Source organism: Trachypithecus francoisi, unplaced genomic scaffold (genome assembly GCF_009764315.1).
Source record: "Trachypithecus francoisi isolate TF-2019V2 unplaced genomic scaffold, Tfra_2.0 Lachesis_group17, whole genome shotgun sequence".
Lineage (NCBI taxonomy): Eukaryota > Metazoa > Chordata > Mammalia > Primates > Cercopithecidae > Trachypithecus > Trachypithecus francoisi.
Window position 1 is genome coordinate 52,977,697 of NW_022681462.1, and position 21,639 is coordinate 52,999,335.

Here is a 21,639-nt window from a genome sequence, read left to right on the forward strand (position 1 = left end):
CTATCTTCCTGGTTATATGAGTAGAGAGGAGTCTGCCTTGTACTGACAGGCCAGTCATTCGAGAGTTCTAGCTTTATGCAGATTTCAATTCTATCTTTCTACTTTGGAAGACATAAGGTTCCATCCCTGTTCCAATGAGGATAAAAATTAAGTCCCTAGGTTTTAAGATCTTTTTCCAAACATGCTGACAACCTCTCCCTTCCCTGCCCTCATGCCAAAACTTGCATTCTTATTTTTCCAATATTATAGTAGTATACCTATGCTATTGAAGACGATGGAGCTATTAAAATAACAAGGTAGCCTACATGTGTTGACAAGGAAAGATCTCCAAAATATATATTGGAGATATATATGTGGCAAGAACGAGAAGTCCCCAACACAAAAAAATATATAACAATGATATTCATTATTTTGCAATGTATTACAATTTCTTTAATGGAGAATAAAGGGATAAAGATAAAGCTGTAGTCTTACCAATACTGCAGATAATAGTGAGCAGCTGATATTCCCCCATGGAAATTTGTAAACACTCTTTATAGCAGAGGAATACTCCACCTGCTTCCACTTGTATGCGATATAACATATCTTATAATACATCGCGGCACACAAAACACACGAAATTGGAAGAAGAATTAATCCGTATCAAACTCATCCAGAAAGCAAGGTGGAATTAATCCTTACCAAACTCATCCAAAAAGCAAAGGCTGAGTTGGTGTTAGAAATGATCCGAGTAAAAAGAAAACAATTTAGAAAATACTTCAATATTCTAAGTACCCACACATCTTTGAATTAAGTGTGTATGTGTCTGCGTGTGCATCTTGTACTGGCAGAAGTATTTTTAGATTTTCACACTCTGAATTATATATGGAGGAGTTCTAAGTTTTAGAATAAGGAGGAAAATTTAAATATATAAGAGAACATTATCCTTAAATTGAAAATTGAATTATAGTAGCAGTGATGATATGATTACATTGACCACTTATTGATCAATGTGCATAATCACATCCTCAATAATCTTATGAAGTTGCTATTTTGCTAATTTTACAGTTGAAAAAACTGAAGTCTAGAGAGGTTAAGTTACTTACCCAAGGTCACACAGCCTAAGGAATGAAGTGAAGCCAACATTACAACTCTGTTTGATTCCAAAGCTGTCACTTATGTCTAACAGGGCCTCTCTTCTAAAAGTCTTACATTTGTTAATTATGTTCATTTGTTGTGCAAAACAAAGTTGTGTTTATGAAGAATGCGACACAGAAATAATGTCTCACTCCACTTATTGGAGACCACACTTATTAATAACATTTGGTTGTATTTTAATTGTCTTTTTTCTCTTTTTCCATTTACATAAATTGTATGTTCTGAAGTTACTGGTAACAGAAAAGTAAATGTGAGGTCCAAGATGATGACTGTGAAATTTCCCCATATTCTAGGGATTATAGTTTTATCTGAAGAACGTACTTTATTCTGATTTTTTAATTGGTGGATTTAAAGGCTTGTGCCTAGTGAAAAGAGCATCTCCTACAGTTGTTTGAGTGGCGCCTGCGATCTTTTCTCTGCTCTCAGGATTGCTGGGGCATGCCTTGGCTGCCTGTCTGACGTCTGTTTCTGATAAGTGAGTTTTAGTCTCTAACAGCTCTTGGGAATTTTGTTGGCAGAGACCTGGTGAGATCATTCTGCTTTCCGCTGAGCTTCCTTTCTCTGTTTTTTCGGACTGTTCTGATGAACGTGACCCTGGAGCGTTCAGTACTACCTCTGTTCCTTTAGGAACTGTTGGCCTACTCCCTGGTTTTATCTCTCTGTGTACAAAAGCTCCATGTCTCTGGAAAAGAAAACAAAGTAGACATTAACCAGGAGAACACAGATTACTGGAAGATGCAGCTGTGAACTGAGTTTGTGGGTTAGCTCAAGTCCTAGTCAGTGATGCAGGTACTTCTCTGCCTCTTCACTGGTGTCACCTTAGTCTCAAACTAGACACCACCATATATGGGTGAACCTTTTAAATTATAAAATAGGGTACATCAGAAAATGAACAGGAAGGAAAAAAGCAGAAAGTCAAAGAAACAGCAGCTCATCTCCCATTCTCAACTTTTTTATCATTTGGACCGTATAGACTATTTACATCAAATTTCATTTCTTGCTCTAAAGATTGCTATGGATACAACAAAACTACAATTCAAAGACCTAAGAATTTATGATTGCATCCCAAATGCCTATTAATGCTAATGAACAGATAAGTAATAATGAAATATTAAAGCAAACATCTATAGTTGGAAAAAATCCAATAATTGACAATGACATTTCTATTTGGCTTTATAAACCTTATATGCATCTCCCTGCCACACACATGTATTAAGCATATCAAAACATTTGTCAAACTGCTTTGATATTATTATTATTATTATTATTATTAGAAATGGGCCTTGCTATGTTGCCCAGGCTGGCCTCAAACTCAAGTGATCCTCCTACCTCAGCTTCCAGAGTAGCTGGGACTACAGGCATCAAGTCACTGTACCCAGCATGCCTTGATTTTTTTTTTATACAAATTATTTCAATAATTTAAGTAGACCAAATTCCAAAGACTGATTCAAATGTTTGGACTGATTGATTGAGATGAGGTTTCGTTGTGTCACCCAGGCTGGAATGCAGTGGTACAATGATGGCTCAGCGCAGCCTTGAACTCCTGGACTCAAGCAATCCTCCCACCTCACCCACCTGAGTAGCTGGGACTACAGGTGGCACCACCATACCAGGATACTATTATTCCTCACATTTTCCTATGGTATGTGGCTAAGATTCTAGTCTATTAATAACTATAGTAGTTTGTTTAAATAGACGTTTAGAAAGATAATTATGACTTGAAAAGGCTTAAAGTTCTATAAATCTACTCTGTCTTGAAGTATTAAATAATTAATTCTAAATACTGTCTCACCTTTCCCCGGAGAGGCTCATTTGGAGTTTTCCTGGCATCATATTGATGTATAAAGGAGATATATTCTATAAAATTGTTTTGAAGTTCTGTTGATGCACCAGGAGAGACGAGTGGAACTGAAAAAAAGATTTTGTGAAGTCAGGACAAAAAATCAGATTTGTTGATGGAAATATAATTAGTATTAACAATATTCATGCTTTATAAAATATGGTAACAAAACTAAATTCTTTAAGTATGCAAGATTATTTACACACATCTAAATAATAAATAGAATGGATTCACCATTCTTTCTTCATGAAAGGAACCAAATCAAAATAATCAAATTAGCCCCATGTGTGGAATTATTAGTAATTTTTAAAACTAAAATTAATATAATAATATGGTCAGGCATGGTGGCTCATACCTGTAATCCCAGTATGCCTTGGGAGGCCAAGACAGGAGGATTGCTTGAGCCAAGGAGTTTGAGGACTAGCCTGGGGAACATGGTGAAACCCCATGTCTACAAAAAATTAGCCAGGCATGGTGGCATGTGCCTATAATCCCAGCTATTCAGAAGGCCAAGGTGAGAGGATCACTTGAGCCCAACAGTTCAAGGCTGCAGTGAGCCATGACTGCACCACTGTTCTTCAGCCTGGGTGAAAGAGAGATCTTGTCTCATTAAGAAAAAAAAAAAAAAAACTGTTAGATATGCTTTTTACACAGATACCAATATGTTTTAGGGAAAGCATAACTATAATTTGTTAACTTTTCACTACTAGAAAGAGTATGAAAAATTCTATGTTGAATCTATAGTTTGGCCAGTGGCTATGGCCATGGACTAGAAATTGTATGCTGAAGCTAGCACTAATGGAATCCATTGGAAGACTCTAGGGCTGCTGCAGTTGTAGTTGAACACATAATTCTTTTCGTTTCACCCAATAACAGGGGTTCTGAAAAATTTGCAAGAGTATGAAATCCTTTAAAAATCGCTTTTAAATAATCTTTCAATCTGGTTGATGAGTATATGAGTTCATTATATTGGTCTCTGCTCCATGTATGTTTAACATGTTAAATAATTTTTAAAACTCAGTTTTACTTTTAGCAGAGAAAGTTATTTAACGAATCAGAGCAACTTTCAGTACTGTTGCTGGCAATACAAAGAGTTTAGTGAAGTAAAATTCTATCAAGGACAAAAATTTCTCCCTTAAAAAATATGTATGTGGCTGGGCGCAGTGGCCCACGCCTGTAATCCCAGCACTTTGGCAGGCCGAGATGGGCAGATCACAAGGTCAAGAGATCGAGACCATCCTGGCCAACATGGTGAAAACCCGTCTCTCCTAAAAATACAAAAAAAAAAAAAAAAAGTAGCCAGGCATGGTAGCGAACACCTGTAGTCCCAGCTACTCAGGAGGCTGAGGCTGCAGAATCGCTTGAACCTGGGAGGCAGAGGTTGCAGTGAGCCAAGATCGTGCCACTGCACTCCAGCCTGGGTGACAGAGCGAGACTCTGTCTCAAAAAAAAAAAAAAGTATGTAAGAGTTTATGTACACCTAATGTATCTACGAAATGCTATGTAACAAACTGGTAACAGTGGTGACTGTAGGGAAAGAGAACTGGGTGACTGGAGGACACAGGTGGGGAGAAGTGGATTCAATTTTCACTGTATATCTTTTTGTACCATTTGAATTTTGTGCTATATGCATATATTAACTATTTAAAAAATTTAATTTTTAAAAATCACACCTTTAAAATTAGAGGAATACATAAGAAAAATGTTAGTAAATTTACATTTATTAAGCATTCATGAATTCACTTTGATATTCAGACATTGTTATGAGCTAACTTTATTAGCAAGAATAATGAGTATTCAAATACTTATACATTACATGATACAAAATGGCAATCTTTTCCCAGTTAGCAGTATAAAAAAAGTTAACTGTTAACATTTTCTTGATTTCTAATTGCAATCAACTGCTCAAAACTCATTTTCTACTAAATCATTACCTTTCTTTTAGGACTTGCTAGAACACAAAAAAAAAGGCAGTGCAAAGATTTAATAAGCATGACACAGAAAGTTCTATGCATAACTTATTTTCCACCAAGTGGGAAAAGATGACCATTTTTTTTTTGATGAATATCATGGTCCAACTCACAGAATGAGTATGTTTGAACACAGTTTCATAACTTCGTGGATAGACAGAATGAAGCAGCTCCAAATGTAGGCACTGATTAGGTGGTGGTAATGAAATATCCAAAGCATGCATTTGGGAATAAGATAGACATGTTTTCGAATTCTGGCTTTACCACATTTCTTAGTTGTGACTTTGAAAAAAATCACTGAACTTCATTGAAATTTTCTATTTCCTCCTCTCTAAAATGAAGAAAATAATAATTTGCTTTTGGCATTGTGAAAATTAAGGGCAGCGTTTGTGAAGTCTCTAGGATGCTATGGTCAAATTATGGAGTCTTCAAAGTTAGCAAAGGGCCAGCTCTTTTGTATCCTGACAAAAGGGGAAACCATGGAAGGGAGAAGGACGCAGGAACCGGAGCTATCAAAAAAAACTGTGAGAAACCCAAATGCTTTAGTGAGCTGGTATGAAGGGTTAGTTGCAGTTTGGGCTGGAGGGTAGGAAGGTCAGATGTAGCCAAGAGAGAATAGGTTGGGGGAGAGCTTTTAAAATCCGCTCTTGACTTTCCCTCACATTTTCTTGGGAAGATCATGCTTGCCCAGGGCCACAGAAACTGGCAGCAACTGCCTAGTCATTTGTTGTCAACACAGGAATATCAGAAGAGCACAGAAGTCCCTCCAGGATAAGGAGCTGATGAAAACGGGGACATGTTGCCCCCTTGGGCATTTCTTCCTGCAACATTCCCCCAGCAACCATCAATGCTGGTGAATTAAAAACATCAATATACTGCCTTCTCAGTGATGCCTTTTTTAAAAAACAGTTTAAGGGTGGTAGGGTGAATTCCTGACTAGAGGACCAGCCCAGTAGAGTGACAGTAATTAACAATGCTCAAAATAGGGTTTCTGGTACCAGAAGCTCTCCAGCCTGAGTCTCATTTTCTTTCCTTAAATTTAGTGGCAGGCACACAAACCAGACCTTGGTCTTCAGCCTTTGCCTGCAGAGGGCTACTGATTCCCCTAGGGGAACATGATCTACCATAAATTTGACTATAAAAGAAAGAAAATTTTAAAACATATACTGTGTGAAGCAGAATTATCAGAACCAATATACCAAGAATTTAAAATAAGCATAACAAATATCCTCAAAGATACAGAAGAAGGTATTGTTAATATGAACAAGAACAGGTCATAAAAAGGAATAATCTAAAATGTTAGAAATAAAAAATATAACAGTTAAAACAAGAAAATAGATGGTCTAAACAACAAGAATCATGAACTAGAAAACCAGACTGAGAAGCTGTCCCAGAAGGCAGCAGGAAACGATAAAGAAATACATTAAAGAAAAGCTCAGAGGCGTGGAAGGTGGAAGTATCAACACCACAACGAAGAAGAAATAGAGGGAAGGGAAGGAAATATTTGAGAAAATGATGATGATATATATCCAAGAATTAAAGAAAGATCAAACACCTCAGATTGAAAGAGCTCACAAAATATCCAACAGGTAGCAGGGGCCGGAGAAAGATGAGGCAGTGAGGCACAAAGGATGCAAAACTTTAAGGAGGCGCTTGCATGACCTGGGAGCAAGTGCCTCCTTAAATTTTACACCCTAGCTGGGCTTCTCACTCTCCTCTCAATCCTGCAGTGTACAGATAAAGGAAAAACTCACATCTAAGACATTTAATAGAGAAATTTAAGATCATCTGGGACAAAGAAAAATTATAAATGCTTTCAAAGGGTAAATTATGAAGGAGTAACAACAGGTTACTATCAAATTTCTCAACAGCAACATTGGACACAAGATAATTAATGTTTTTAATATTAAAAGGAAAAGCACTTTAAGCCTAGAGTTTTTATATCCAACCAAATTTTCATTTAACTGTGAAGCCAAAATTTAAAAAATACAGGGAGGAAAGGAAGGCCTCAGATGATTTCCCCAAAAAACAGACCTACTTTGAAAAACTAGAGGAAGAACTCAAGTAAGACTAGAAATAAATCAAAGAGGATGTCTGAGATATAAGAAAGAAAATAACAAAAATTTTTGTTTCCTGAAAAAGATAAGGATTAAAGAACAGAAAATTCTAAGTATTATACCCATAAAAACTCAGAACTAAAATTCTATTGTTTAACATATTAATGGAGACCCCAGTTAATACTATAAAAATGAAAAAAGTAGTATAATGATTACAAAGGAGGGAAAAAAAGTAATTGTAGGTGATATAATTACCTGAATAGAAAAACCACAAGAGTCCATCAATTATGAGAATAAGAGTATGGCAAAGTAAACAGACATTGGATAAATGTATAAAAATAAAAAAGAGCATTTCTTTACAATAGTGATAACTATTATATTATCTATTAACATATTAATGGAGACCCTGGTAAATACTATAAAAAATAAAAAGTAGTGTAATGATTACAAAGGGGGAAGAAAAGTAATTGTAGGTGATATAATTACCTGAGTAGAAAAACCACAAGAGTCCATCAATTATGAGAATAAGAGTATGGCAAAGTAAACAGACATTGGATAAATGTATAAAAATAAAAAATCAAGAGCATTTCTCTACAACAGTGTAACTATTGTATATAGTAATAGAAGATATAATAAAAAATAACATTCTTAGTAGAAACAAACTATATAGTATGAAGTTTCTAGAAATTAAAAAAGCATTCACAAAATCTCTGTAGAGGAAAATTTTTAATTCCGTTAAAGACCTAAAAGTAGAACTGAATAGACATTCTATGCTCTTGAATAGGATGATAGTATTTTATTATAGTGGTGACTTTTTCCTAAATTAATATATAATGTCACCACAACCCAATCAAAATTCTAGCTGGATATTTTGAGGAATATCATACATTTCAATGTTTAAATAGAAAAATAAATCCCATAAATAGATCAGCTCTGAAAGGGTAAATAATTGAGACTTTCCATATCAGATATTAATACCAGATAAAAATCCATATAATTAAAATATTTTGGTACTGATCCAAGAACTGAAAATTAACCTAAGTAACATAACAGAGAGCTTGCACACGAACTCATTTATATATGGAATCTTAACATAAAATTAAGGAGGTCCTATAAGTAAATGGGAAAAGTGCAGATTATTTTATAAATGGTATTCAGAAAAGTGGTTGACTCCATGCTGGAAAATGGAATTGATTCCCTATTTAATAGTGCACACATGGTGGACTCTAAGATTAAAGACCTAATTATAGAAGGTAAAAGTATAAAATCAAGGGAAGAAAATGTAGGAGAAAACATTTGTTACCCAAGGGTAGGAAAACCCTTCTTAAAATAGCCAGTACACAACCCATAAGGTAAAAACTTGATTAAAAAACATAGGATAACTGCTCGACGAAAGACACCATGGGCAAAGCTAATAGAGATGGCAGAGTGGAAGGAGATATTTGTAACACGGAAACTAATGGGACAGAACATCAGTGCTAATTTCAGAGTAAGGACGTTTGAAAAAGCTGCTTCTCCACAAAAGCAATGAATACACTGGCAAAAGTCATCAAAATCAACTTTTTTAGAACTCTGGAAATTAACCAAAGGCATGCAATAATCTAAGGAGCATTTATTCAAGAAAAATGGCTTAATCTTTATAACAAAAGCAAGTTTGATGATATTCTAACTCATGCAGTTTCCATCCTCCTATCTCCCCTCTGCAGAAGCCTTGAAAACCAAGAGCCCTGCAATTATGAGGAAAATCAGAAGTCTATCAGTTACTGGAAGAAGCAGGAGGGGTTTGGAGTGTCTCACAAATACCAACTCAGAGAACTGTCATTATTTAACCTGGCTGGCGGGGTTCATCTTTATAGACATGACTCAGAGCCCTCAAAGTGAATTATGCACCCCCGCCACCCTGCCCCTGCCTCACCCCATGACCAGGTGTTCATCCAAAACAATCAGGGACAATCGTTTAACATTACAGCTGCCTAAGGTGACAGTGACAGTTGGGGCAAATAAGCTGCCCCAAACTGGAGATGTATATGCTATGCTTTCTACTGGGTTAAAATCATATGACAGCAATTTCCACACCTGAAAAATCCTCAGACAACAGAGTTTACATCTACCTACTGCAAGGAGATGTATGTATGACGAATTTAAGTTATACTGATGTTTTAGTAAGTGAACTGCATAAAGCAAAATCTGTCATCAATAAAAGCCCTCTGGAGGGAGCAGGACTGGGGAGACTTTTGGTCAAAGGATGCAAAATTTCAGTTAGAGAGGAACAATAAGTTTAAAAGATCTGATGTACAGGTGGTACTCTCTATCCATAGGTTCTGTATCCACATACTCAACCAACTATGGATTGAAACTTTTCAGGAAAAATAAACAACAAAAATAATACAAATAAAAAAACACAATAACAAATATTTGCATGGCATTTACATTGTATGAAGTATTCTAAGTAATCTAGAGATGATTCAAAGTATATGGGAAGATGTCCATAGGTTATATGCAAATACTATACTACTTTATATAAGGAACTTGAGCATCTGTGGATTTTGGTATACATAGGGGTCCTGAAACCAATCCCCTGGATACTGAGGGATGACTGTACAACATGTTAACTATAGTTAATGTATTGTACTCTTGAAAACTGCTAAAATAATAGATTTTAAGTGTTCTCACCACAAAAATAATGGATGTGAGGAAATAAATATCTTAATTAGCCATTTCACAATGTATACATATTTCAAAACATCATGTTGTAATGATGTTTTGTATAGATACATACAATTTTTGTCAGTTAACACTGTCTGTAATAATCACAGTAATACCTAGCCATGGATCAGATTAAATACAAATAGCATATCAGACATTTTTTCTCATAGGGTAACAAGTAAAGACTGGTTATAGAGTAGTTTCTTTTCAAAACAAATATAAAACAAATTTAATGCTTTACGAATACTCAAAACCAATATTCTGGGATTCACACTACTAAGGTAAATGGTTGGTACACTTTTTTAATTCTGGGAAGGTTTGAGATCAAATATACAGAAGAGAAAGCAAAGACAATTAAATCTATAATTTGTTATTTAGTACACTATGTCAAAAAAAATTTGATCAAATACTAGTGTTGTGCTGACAATTTCAGGGAAATCTGATTAAGTTGATAAACAGTATTAAAATATTTAATATATCTGAATTTATTAGATTTACAAAGTTTTGCAAGATTTATTAGGTTTTTTTTTTTCTTCTCCTTGTGAAACAGGGCTACCCCATAGGTAGTAAGCCCACAGTAGCCACAAGGTTTATTAGGTTTTATAAGATTTATTAGATTTTACTGAATTTATAGAAATTATTTAAGTATTTGGAAATGTTTTGATTGTCATAGCTTTAAGTTTTCCTTGTGAAGATATTTAAAGTATTTGAGAAGAAAACAGAATATAATAACTATTATTTTTTAATGTTTTAAGTTCAGGGGTACATGTGCAAGTTTGTTATATATAGGTAAGCTTGTCTCGTGGGGGTTTGTTGTACAGATTATTCTATCACCCAGGTGTTAAACCTAGTACCCATTAGTTATTTTTTCTGATTCTCTCCCTCCTCCCACCCTCCACCATCCAACAGGCCCTAGTGTCTGGTGTTCCATTCTATGTGTCCATGTGTCTTCATCATTTAGCTCCCACTTATAAGAACAAGTGGTATTTGTTTTTTATTCCTGCATTAGTTTTGCTGAGGATATTGGCCTCCAGCTCCATCCATGTTCCTGCAAAGGACTAGATCTCATTCCTTTATATGGCTGCATAGTATTCCATGGTGTATATGTGCCACATTTTATTTATGCAGTCTACAGTTGATGGGCATTTAGGTTGATTCCATGTCTTTGCTATTCTGAATAGTGCTGCAATGAACACATATGCATGCATGTGTCTTTATATTCCTTTGGGTATATACCCAATAATGAGATGGCTGGTTGAATGGTACTTCTGGAAAACAGAACATAATTAAATCAACAAACTTGCAATTTAAAATGCTAACAGAAATTAATTGACTATGTTTCGTAAATGAGTCATTGTTAAGATATATTTCATTTGTTCAACTTGATTTAAATGTCAAACAAGTGAAAGATGTTATTTTTATTTTATACAATACTTAAAAATTAAAGACTTAAGGAAACATTTAAAAAATTTATAATGTTCAAACTGGAATATTTAAATCATAAGTAACTATGAATACCTTTTTATATAGAAAATTAAAAATCTTAAAATTAAATTAAAAATCTTACACTGAAACAGATAACCCTCAAAAAACTTGAACTGCCTGCAGACTTGACATAACAATAAAATCCAGGAGACAATGGAATAATATCTTCAAAGTGTAAAGGGTAATTAATTATGAACCCAGAATTCTACATTTAGCTATGCTTTCATTCATTAAAGAGTGTGGGTAACTTAAAGACATTTTCAGACAATGAAAGGTGAAGAGTTGGCTACTTCTAAACTCTCATTTAAATAACTGTTTAAGGGTATTGTGGTAGTCTGTTAAGTTGCTGGCCCCAATGAATCAGGCCTCCCAGTATTCAAATCCTTGTATAGTCCCCTCCTCATAAATGTGGACTGGTCTTATGATTAGCTTTAACGAACAGGATATGACAGAGGTAACACTATGCCAATACTAGCCATAAACTTTAAGAAAGCCTTACAGCTTCTGCTTTTGCATTCTTGGGAGTAAGAAGTCCAGCTACCCTGCTGGAGAAACCACGTGGAGTGACCACATGGAGAAGGAGAGGCCCAGTCATTCCTGCATCCCAGCTGAGTCCGGTCCTCAGTCCATCTGCCAAGTGAATGCAGCCACACAAGTGACCATTACCAAGACCAGACCAAGAACTACCCAGCTGAACTCAGCCAAGATTGCAGAACATTAAGCTAATAACATGATTGTTGTTTTAAGCAATTAAATTTGAGGTAGTTTGTTATGCAAATAACTAAAACCAATATTTCAGAAGGAAGTCAATTAAATCAATTAAAATGAATCTTTTAAATAGCAATCTAAAACCTCTCACAATCTCACAAATAATAACTTTAAAAGTAATTCTTTGACTGGGCACAGTGGCTCACACCTGTAATCCCAGCACTTTGGGAGGCCGAGATAGGTGGATCACCTGAGGTCAGGAGTTCAAGAGCAGCCTGGCCAACTTGGTGAAACTCTGTCTCTACTAAAAAATATTTTTAAAAAATTAGCTGGGCATGGTGGTGGGTGCCTGTAATCCCAGCTACTTGGGGGGCTGAGGCAGGAGAATCACTTGAACCTGGGAGGCAGAGGTTGCAGTGAGCCGACATCACACCACTTGCACGCCAGCCTGGGCTACAGAGCGAGACTCCGTCTCAAAAAAAATTTTTTTTCTTCATGGAAATAAATGGGGGAGAAAGTAATTCAAGTTATCATAGAGGGAAATTCCTTATTCAGACATTACACCTATTACAATTAGACATAACGACTATGTTCATTTATACAAGCATATGAGACTTTTACAGAAGCCCACAATAGCGAGGAATATCTAAACATGAAAACATCAGAGAAGATATTCAGATGCTTAGTGGTTACTCTACTTAAGAATTCAAATTGTAGCCAGAGTAATTACTTGAAAGAAGCCTTGTTAGATGAGAACTGCAAAAAATAAGGCAAAGTCCATGAAGAATGTTTGAAATCCACTCTCTGTTTCTTGGAAACTTGATCTAATTAAAATTAGAATTTTCTAAACAAGTTGCTATCTAACCATTTATATTTTATCAACAAAGCCAGGATTTATTCAAACATACAATTTGCTTCTTATATTGGTGAGAACTTAGCAGTTTTACTTTGAGAAATGTTCTTTTCTGAACTCTTTGTGTCTGCTTAAAGATCATTCATCAGTAATATTTTTCTCTTAAATCCCACTCTTCTCAATATTCTGATCTTATATAAAAAGACAATATAAAAATAATAGTATAGATTTTCAAAATACAGTAAAAAGAAAAAACAAGCATAACTAGCAAAAAAATTGTTATGTTACATTTTGGTGCAAAAGAAGCAACACAAACTAAAACCTATTTTAGAAAATGAATTTTACTACTATATCTGAATTTGCAATTCAAAAGAACACTGAAGTATCAAGTTGTTGATAATCAGCAAGGTTTTATTTAGGTACAAAATACCCCATTCACAAATTAGATTAGGCTTTCCAATTTATAAAGTTTTATTATATAAAACCAAATGTGAACACTTTACTCTTACAGGCGCTCAAATATGATGGAGCATAGCCATTTGTTAACTGACTGTGGATGGCAGCCAGGAAACTGTGTGTGGTAGAAGACATAAAGGGTGCTTTGAATTATCGGCACAAGATAACATTGCTGAAATGCCAAAGTCCAGGCGTAATTAAGTGGGCTGATGGAACAGAATGACTATGAGATGACTTTTAATTGGTATTAGTGCATATTTATATGCACATTTTTCTATGTTCATATGCTTATAGTTAAAAATCTGGCACATATAGATTATATACATATTTTTAAATGTCACATTAAAACTTTTTTAAAAATCATTTTCATCTAATATCCAAATACCTAAAATATGAATAAATTGCAGGCCTATATTATGTAGTATATGTTACTTTACATTATGACTTTATTGAAGAATGTATAATTATCATTTAGCTAATATTTATTGAATCTGGGCACTGTTCTAGACACTAGGATACAATAATGAACTTGGCAGTGAGAAATGCCAACAGAAGAACAGAGCGAGAAAAAGAAATACCAATAAAAGAACAGAGAGAGAACCATGCCAGATTCTCAAGTTAAATTTCAACTCAACGCACAAGGTAGTACAATGCAATTATGATAATAGAAGCAGTTACCATTTATTGTCTACTATGTAGCAAACACTGTGTTAGGCACTTTACATGTTGTTTCTCACAACAATCCTGCAAAGTAGGAATTATTCTCACTTCACAAATTGAGCAAAACAGGATGATTTAATGGATTCAGGTTCACACAGTACTAAGTTTAATACTGAACCAATATTATAAAAGGAGTATTAATAGTGACAAAGTTGCCGTGATTTCCAGTTAAACATGGCAAATTCAACATGCATTTCCCCCATTCCTTCCCCAAGCCCCAGTACAATCACACTACAGAAATTTAAGAGGGCTTACATCCTTAAGGAAAAAACTAAATGGGAGTGAAGATGTTAACAAATTTGGAAGCTGGAAAACAGATGGATAAGTAGCAATAGACTCAAGTAAACTACAGAAAACTGGAAGTTAAGTGCTATGGGGAAGTGGGTGGGGTAAAAATTAAGCCAATTCATGCCACAGCATTCTAGGAGTGCCCCGGAATCGGGAGGCCTCAGATGCCTCTGAGGCAGGGAGCGTGGGGCAGGGGGACAAGGTGATGTTGCAGAGGACTGCTTTTAAGGGACTCCTGGATTTTCTGTCCTCCATCCTAGGCAGAGGTTTGGAGGATTTCTCTCTGGGCAAATTAAGTAGATCTACAGACCCTGATTTTGGGGGATCCCTTATGAAATGACTGAGCCCTGCCTTATGAACCCAGAACAAAGCCTATCTCTCCAGTATCATCTTTCACCACTCTTCTACATCCCTTCAACTTGAGTAGGAAAGTACCATAACTGCTTCTTATATGGAAAGGACTGGTTGGCTACCAAAGAAAGTTAAAGCAAAAAATCATATGCCATATGTAGATACATATTTTAACCAGCTCATCAAATTTTTATTGGCATGCCAAGCCATTTTCTTTGAGGAGGTGTCCACTGATTGGAATTCCACTTTGTGTTTCTTGTGCAAACCATGCTTCTAATGCATCACTTCCAGTTTCTATTTCTTTGACACAGAATGAAATGTAAAGACACATTTCAAGCAAAATGAGTGCAGAATCCTTCAAGATTTTAAAAATTAAGTCCAACTCCTCTTTGTTATTTTGCCTATACCTAATTAGCATTTTTTAAAGTTAGCAATTTACCTTTTATCAAGTCTGCACATTCAACTTTGAATGTTTTATAGAAACAACTGTTTTCTTACTCAGATTTTAACTCACAAGAATATGTAATTAAAATATGGAAATACAGTAACAAGTACATAGACATAAATCTGGTTTGGAAACAAGCTTGACTTTCAGAGAGTGTCTCTACCTCCTTGGTCTGAGTTATATTCTCTGTCTCTAAATCCTTACATGAGCAATAGAAGATAATGCAGGTAAATTTGACACATCAAAAAGGGCCGTCTAAGCCATAGCAAGGAATTTGAAATTTATTCTGTGAACAGTGAGAAGTAACTGGAGAATCTAAAGGAGGAGAATATCATTTGTTTTTTTTTTAAAAAAGATCCTTTGACAATGCTGCAGAAAACACATACAGAGGAGGAAGAAAGCAAGCGGGGTAATAGCGGCTATACTGCATTGCTTACAGTGAAGATGGAAAGTAGATTTGGGGTCTGTTTTGGAGATAGAGGTGTCACGATTTGCTGATGGATTGAATGTAGGGGCAGGGAGCAAAAGGAGAGAGTTTTAGAATGCCTTCTAGCTTATCAAAACGTGAGCACCTGGTGGGAGAGTGGAGGTGGCATTCACTGAGATGGAGAAGACTCGTGGGGGTTAGTTTGGATGGGGGAAATGAAGCATTCTATTCCAGCCATATCAAGTTTGAGAAGGTGACTAGCTATCCAAGAGATGTTAAGTAGGTGTTTGGATACGTGAACTTGAAGCTCAGTAAAGAAGCCAGGGTTAGAGAAATTTGGTTTTTAGACTGGTTCCTTTGACCTTTCACCTTAAACATCTATTCCTTGTTTCACCCCCACTGGATAGTATCTCTTGGTTACCTATATCGCAAAAAATGATGTTAGCACCCTTCTTCTCTTCTACTTCTCATCTTCTATCGTTGTGCACTTACTTTTCTTATTAAAGATGCTAAGATGCATTCTGTTCTGTAACCATATTTAAACTTGTGTCTATAGATTGAGCCTAAAAGTTGAAAACTACTAAACAGCATGCATAGTATTACATAATTACATACATCTTGTTCATTTAAGGGTCTAAATGTTGTGCCAGGACTTCATTTCCTTCTCAGTGGGTGTAATGCCCAGTGCCACTTGAAAAAAAATGGTTTAGTATCCATGCCAAATAAATTCCCTTTTCTAGGTCAAAAAGTATTTCCCCTGAGAACTTTGACGATATTAACTCCATTGTACTCTTGCATCAGTGCTGCCTGATTCCATGTTGATACTTACTTCTTAGATGGTGGCTTATTTTTGTCCCTTTATGGAAACTTTTAGAATCTTCTGTTGATGATTGTTTTGCAATTTTGTAATGATATGTAGGGTGTGCATCTTCTACCCCTTCATACTTAGAAGCAATCAGTAGACCCTTTTAATGCATTTTATGTAGGGAAACTTTCTTACTATTTTAGAGGTTGTGTAGAATACTGTACAGTACTTGTTAAGAGTATATGTACTGGAGTCAGGTTAGCTGGGTGCAAGTGCCAATTCACTGTGTAGCCTTGGGCACATTATTTCAACTCCACGCTTGCTTCCAAAGGAGTTCACAACATGCCACTCTAAAATGCCACTCTGGCATATTGACTGTATTGAGTTAAAGGCACTTGAAAAACAGCAGATGCAAGAAAAACAGTCTGACCTTCCTTCTCTTTCTCAAAAGCAGATGAAATTCCTGTGTAAAAGATATCCTCCTATACCAGAAGAAAAGCATCATTCTTATCATCAAGCACAGGAATTTGAGGTGAGGGGAAATCTAGACAAATAAACCTGTTCAACTCACCCTTATCTTCCTAGTCACTTCTCTACCCAATTACCCTAGCCCAAAGTCCTTTGCCTTGTCCCATTTTTATAATTTTCTACTCTTTGTCCAATTTAGTATTTGTGTTGTTTCTGCGTCTTTGGGTCTTCATTTCCTTATGAAGGCTCCCCTGCTATGTAAAACTTGTATTAAATAAATTTGTATGCTTTTCTCCTGTTGATCTTTGTGTCAATTTAATTCTCAAGCCCAGCCAAAAACACTCAGAGGGTAGAAGTAAAATTTTGCCTCCCTACACTTTCTTATCTGAAAAATAAGAATATTAATAGTATTATTACACTATTATGTTGCATAGAGTTCATGTGGGAATTAAATGAGTTACTATTCAGAAAGCTCCATAAAGTGCCTGGCAAATAGTATGTGCTCAAGAAATGTTATGTTTTGCTAATTATCTACCTTTATTTTTACTCTTCTCTTTTCTGGAGCTCCAGAAAAGTTGGATTTCCCAAACAGATCCTCTATTTTGCTTTCCTTCTCATTTTTGAAGTCTTTGTTTTATTGTTTTATGCTCTGTGATATTTCCCTGCCTTTATCCTCCAAATCTTTTTTTTTAATTGGCATAATTCTAATCTTTGGTTGTCCATTCATAAGAAGGGGATGGGGGATCAACTTGATTTACTGAAATAACTGGTGTGGTAGTTGACATCTGGCTAAGACACTGAGCTCTAGTAGTCTTAATGTTGGGATAGGATGGAGTGCTCATGACTGGAGCCTTTATTTAAGGGACAGGCTTTGAAGTAACTCTCTGTCTCCTACTCGCTTTTCATTTTGCTTTCCACTATGCCTGCTGGCTCGGCATGTAGCTCAGTCAGGGCTTTGGCCAGACAGATTATCTCTTCTTTGTGTATCTCCTTCTAGCTATTGCTTCTTTATTCTCTTTTATCTGTCAGTAGGCTTCTAGTCTTTTCTACATTCCAGAAAGTTCTTCCTTCTATTATCTTCACCCTTAGAAGTTTATTGCTTTGCTACTATTTATAGTAATAGGGTCTTGGAAGGCAGAAAACATAGGTATGTGTGCTCAGTCTACTATCCTGAACCAGAAGTGGAAACTTTATTATCTTTCTAAATGACAGGTCACTGTTACAGATTATCTAATAGCCCCCTTCATCAACTACCTTCTTTGAAGTGACAATAGTTATAACTATTTAAATGTGGTGGCAACAACCAGCAGAATGCTACTAAGTTTCTGACTTTGAGGCTAGTGTTATTAATGACCAGTACAATTTTCATTATGTCACATTAACTGTTAGGAGACAAACTGTCCACTAGGAAGAAATAACAAACTTCCCAAGGGCTGCACTTGCTGTGTGTGTATTTTCAACTTCTGTAAAGACGTAACTTTTTCAGGAGGTGTCAGGACATCTAATACATCTTAGTTTTGACAGCAATAATTTGAGATAACAAAAAAGGTTTTTGCCACTGCAAAACCTTACCTATTCCACAAGAAGGCTTTTGCATCTTGCTGTGTTTGACTGGCAAAACCAGTGGACACGCTGGTTTTTGGAAGTCACTCCTCTGGGTGCTCTTAGAGTCATAAGGTGGTAGGAAGACAGGTTCCAGTGCTTTACCATGTGACCACCAGTCACCCTTCATAGAAAATAATTGGAAACACAATATTGGATACTGTAGGGCATTTTCATTTATTGCTTGATGTCTATGGATATTCAGTAATTCACTTTAACAAGTTAGTGGATATCCTGGTACTAATGTGGAATTCTGAAATCTAGAAATATCTTTTTACAAAAAATGTATTTCTTTGAAGGCACTGAAAAATGAGTTGTCATGTAGTTTTAGCTAAAATACAGCTGCTAAGCTACCTTCCATCAACAAAAAAAAAATGGTAAAAATCAACAAAATAGCTGTATTTGTTTTGTACTATAATTTTATTATATATGTACACATGTATGTATATATTTAAATATTTAATCTAAAAAATTATGTTCTAAACTTTTCCTTATGACAATACAAATAATGTATTATCATCTAAAAATGGTGGTTTTTAGAGTTTTTAGTCCCTAACCTGTACCATGAGATACATTTTATGTCATACAAGAGCGCACAATGCTACACATACATAAAACTGAAACAAAAGTTTCACAAAATACTTATTCTTACTATATGCAGTGTGCTCAGCTATTTTTCTCTTCTATTTTATTGCTTTCCTATTTCATTTCACATTGCTGACTGCAACTCAATGATTTATGGTTCACTAATGACTCAGTTTGATAAACTTTGTTTTAAGGGGAAATCTCTCCAATGTTACTGAATTTTGGTACTAAAACCTAAGTATACAAGAAAGGGAAAACTGAAAGATTCTTCATTAGCCTGTATGACAATTTGATTTCTTGGAAGTTCAGAGAGTACAGAGGGGAACTGTTAGTCAACTTAATTCTGACCAAATATTTTAAAACTGGTTGTTAGGTGGTAGTAAGAAAACCCTTGAGAAACCCATGACACTTAGGAGTTCACGGAATACAATTAGGGTATGAAAGTAACTTTCGGTATAATCAAACACCTACCGTGGGCTATAAGGAAGCAAGTCTGCCTTTTAAAAAATCAACTATGATTCCATAGCCAAAGACTTCTAACCTATGATTCAAGGGGGATGAATATGCAATTCTAACAGGTAAAATTCTGACAATACAATTGGGGCTACATTGATGCAAAAAGGGAGATGTTTCTTTAAAAAAAAAAAAAAGCCTATGTGGCTGCATAGGGAGTCAGCTCTCAAATGAGCTTAGTTTCTAAAAAGACAGGCATGTATAAAAGACATATACAACATTAGATTTAAAAAATAATTAATGGAGTCAGCTTGTGAGAAGACTGTCAAGAAACTTGGAAGAAATTTATAAATTTATAAAACTGTCAAAGGCAGCAAAAATAGGTTTTCTAGAAAAATTGTTCATAGCTGAGTGAAATCCTACAGCCCCATAAAAAGTTATCTTTTGTGTTCCGGCTAACCATTTGGAGAGAAGAATCTTGTTCAGGAAAGTCAGAACTACTCAACTTGAGGTTGTTAAGGAAAATTATGGTTAACTTGAAAAAGATGGGATGAACATGTACCAAAGAACTAAGCCCTGAAGAGCTGATGAGAGAGTTGGACTTCACTTTGTCAGTTTATAAGAGTGCCAGTTTTTAGGCCAATGACAAATATTAAGCAGGAGTAATGGAATAACTGGTAATTGTAGCTAGGGGTAATTTCTGCAGAGATCACAGAAATTTAGGAACTAGTGCATTTTGGAGAATAGATTGGCTAATGCTTCATTTTTCAGAATGGGCTAAAAGGTGAATTTTAAAAATTAAGACTACTTGATGCAGATCCTAGGAAAATTCTAGAACAGATTACTAAACAGATGGTGTCTTCTCACTATCTGGCTGAAAATAATTACATCCTACTGTTGTCAGAGCGCCTGCTTCTGGCAGCTCTTCGCCACTCCACTTCACAGTTATAATAGTGCTTATTATGCCCCAAGGTCTAGGATTTATAGGTCTTGTCTTATGCTCATCACAATTCTATGAGGCAGGCACACCCACTTTACAGATGAGAAAACTGCCAGGAGATTAAGTAACTTCCCCAAGGTATATCACTAGCAGACTGCTGCGCTGCCACAATTCAAACCCTCAACTCTTTGTGCACACTTCTAATTTCTGTGCTGCACTGCTGTATCAAACCGGCTGTGGAATGCAAAACCAGGTAAGCACAAACCACATTAAATTATTGAAGAAGTGAAAATAGAGGCTCAAAGTGCATGTCTTAGTCTGTTTTGTGCTGCTATAACAGAATACCTTAGAATGGGTAATTTACAAGGATCAGAAATTTACTGGCTCACAGTTCTGGAGGCTGGGAAGTCTAACATCAAGCCACTGGCAGGTTTGGTAATTATGATTCTAGGATGGCACCTTGAACACTGCATCCTCACATGGTGGAAGGCAGAAGGGCAAAAAGAGGGCAAGAGGGGACCAAACTTGCCCTTTTATCATGGCATTCATTTCACTCCTGTGGGTGGAGCTTTCATGACCTAATCGCCTCTTAAAGAGTCCTACCTCTTAATACAGTTACAATGGAAATTACATTTCAACATGAGTTTGGAGGGGACAAACATTCAAACCATAGCAGCAAGTATCCTGAGAAATTTCCTCTATGATAAGATTGTAAAGCATGCACAAACACTTTATATCATCTACTTTTGTTGATCAAAAACTTATTTTGCTAATATGCAAGTTACTGGAAAAATGACTCTGGGATGAGCAAACCACTAGGAAATGTCTGATGGGCTTTAATTATTATTATTTGTTGTTATTATTTTTTTGAGACAGGGTCTCCCTCCGTCACCCAAGCTGGAGTGTAGTGGTGCGATTACAACTCACTGCAGCCTCAAACTCCCGGACTCCGGTGATCCTCCCACCTTAGCCTCCTGAGTAGCAGAGACTATAGACATAAGCCACCATGCCTGGCTATAATTTTTTCTTAAAAGTGTAATGCAAAGTTACCCTTAAAGCAGAGAGATAATTTCATCTTTTGAGCAAACTTCTTTTAAACTGAGAATTTTGCCAAAATGGTCTTTGTTTCACAAATATAAAGGAAATAGAGAACAGTTTTTCCTAAAATGTGATTGGTGACTTTAAGACTCTGCAGTTTGTGAAAGTGTTCTGATGAGTGTTATAAATTGGATGCATCTTCACTTTAGCTGAGTGAAATCTTACAGTCCAAAAAAAAGGTTATCTTTCATGTTTCTGGATAGTCTTCCTTATGCCTAAAAAGTTTGGTTTGTTCCTGGAAGAGT

At 35.8% G+C, this 21,639-nt stretch overlaps 1 protein-coding gene across 3 annotated transcripts in view; it reads right to left on the minus strand.

Moving 5' to 3' along the window:
• Positions 1–1,292: 1,292 nt before the first annotated feature.
• CUNH2orf73 (chromosome unknown C2orf73 homolog) overlaps positions 1,293–21,639 on the minus strand; it is a 29,922-nt gene continuing 9,575 nt past the window's right edge. For all 3 annotated transcript variants that reach the window (XM_033175705.1, XM_033175707.1, XM_033175708.1), the window contains 3 exons: positions 18,289–18,442; positions 2,930–3,045; positions 1,293–1,819 (listed from right to left, as the gene is read on the minus strand). In XM_033175705.1, the coding sequence (XP_033031596.1) occupies positions 1,460–1,819; positions 2,930–3,045; positions 18,289–18,442 (630 nt within the window). In that variant the 3' untranslated portion in view covers positions 1,293–1,459. The remainder of the gene's footprint in view (positions 1,820–2,929; positions 3,046–18,288; positions 18,443–21,639) is intronic.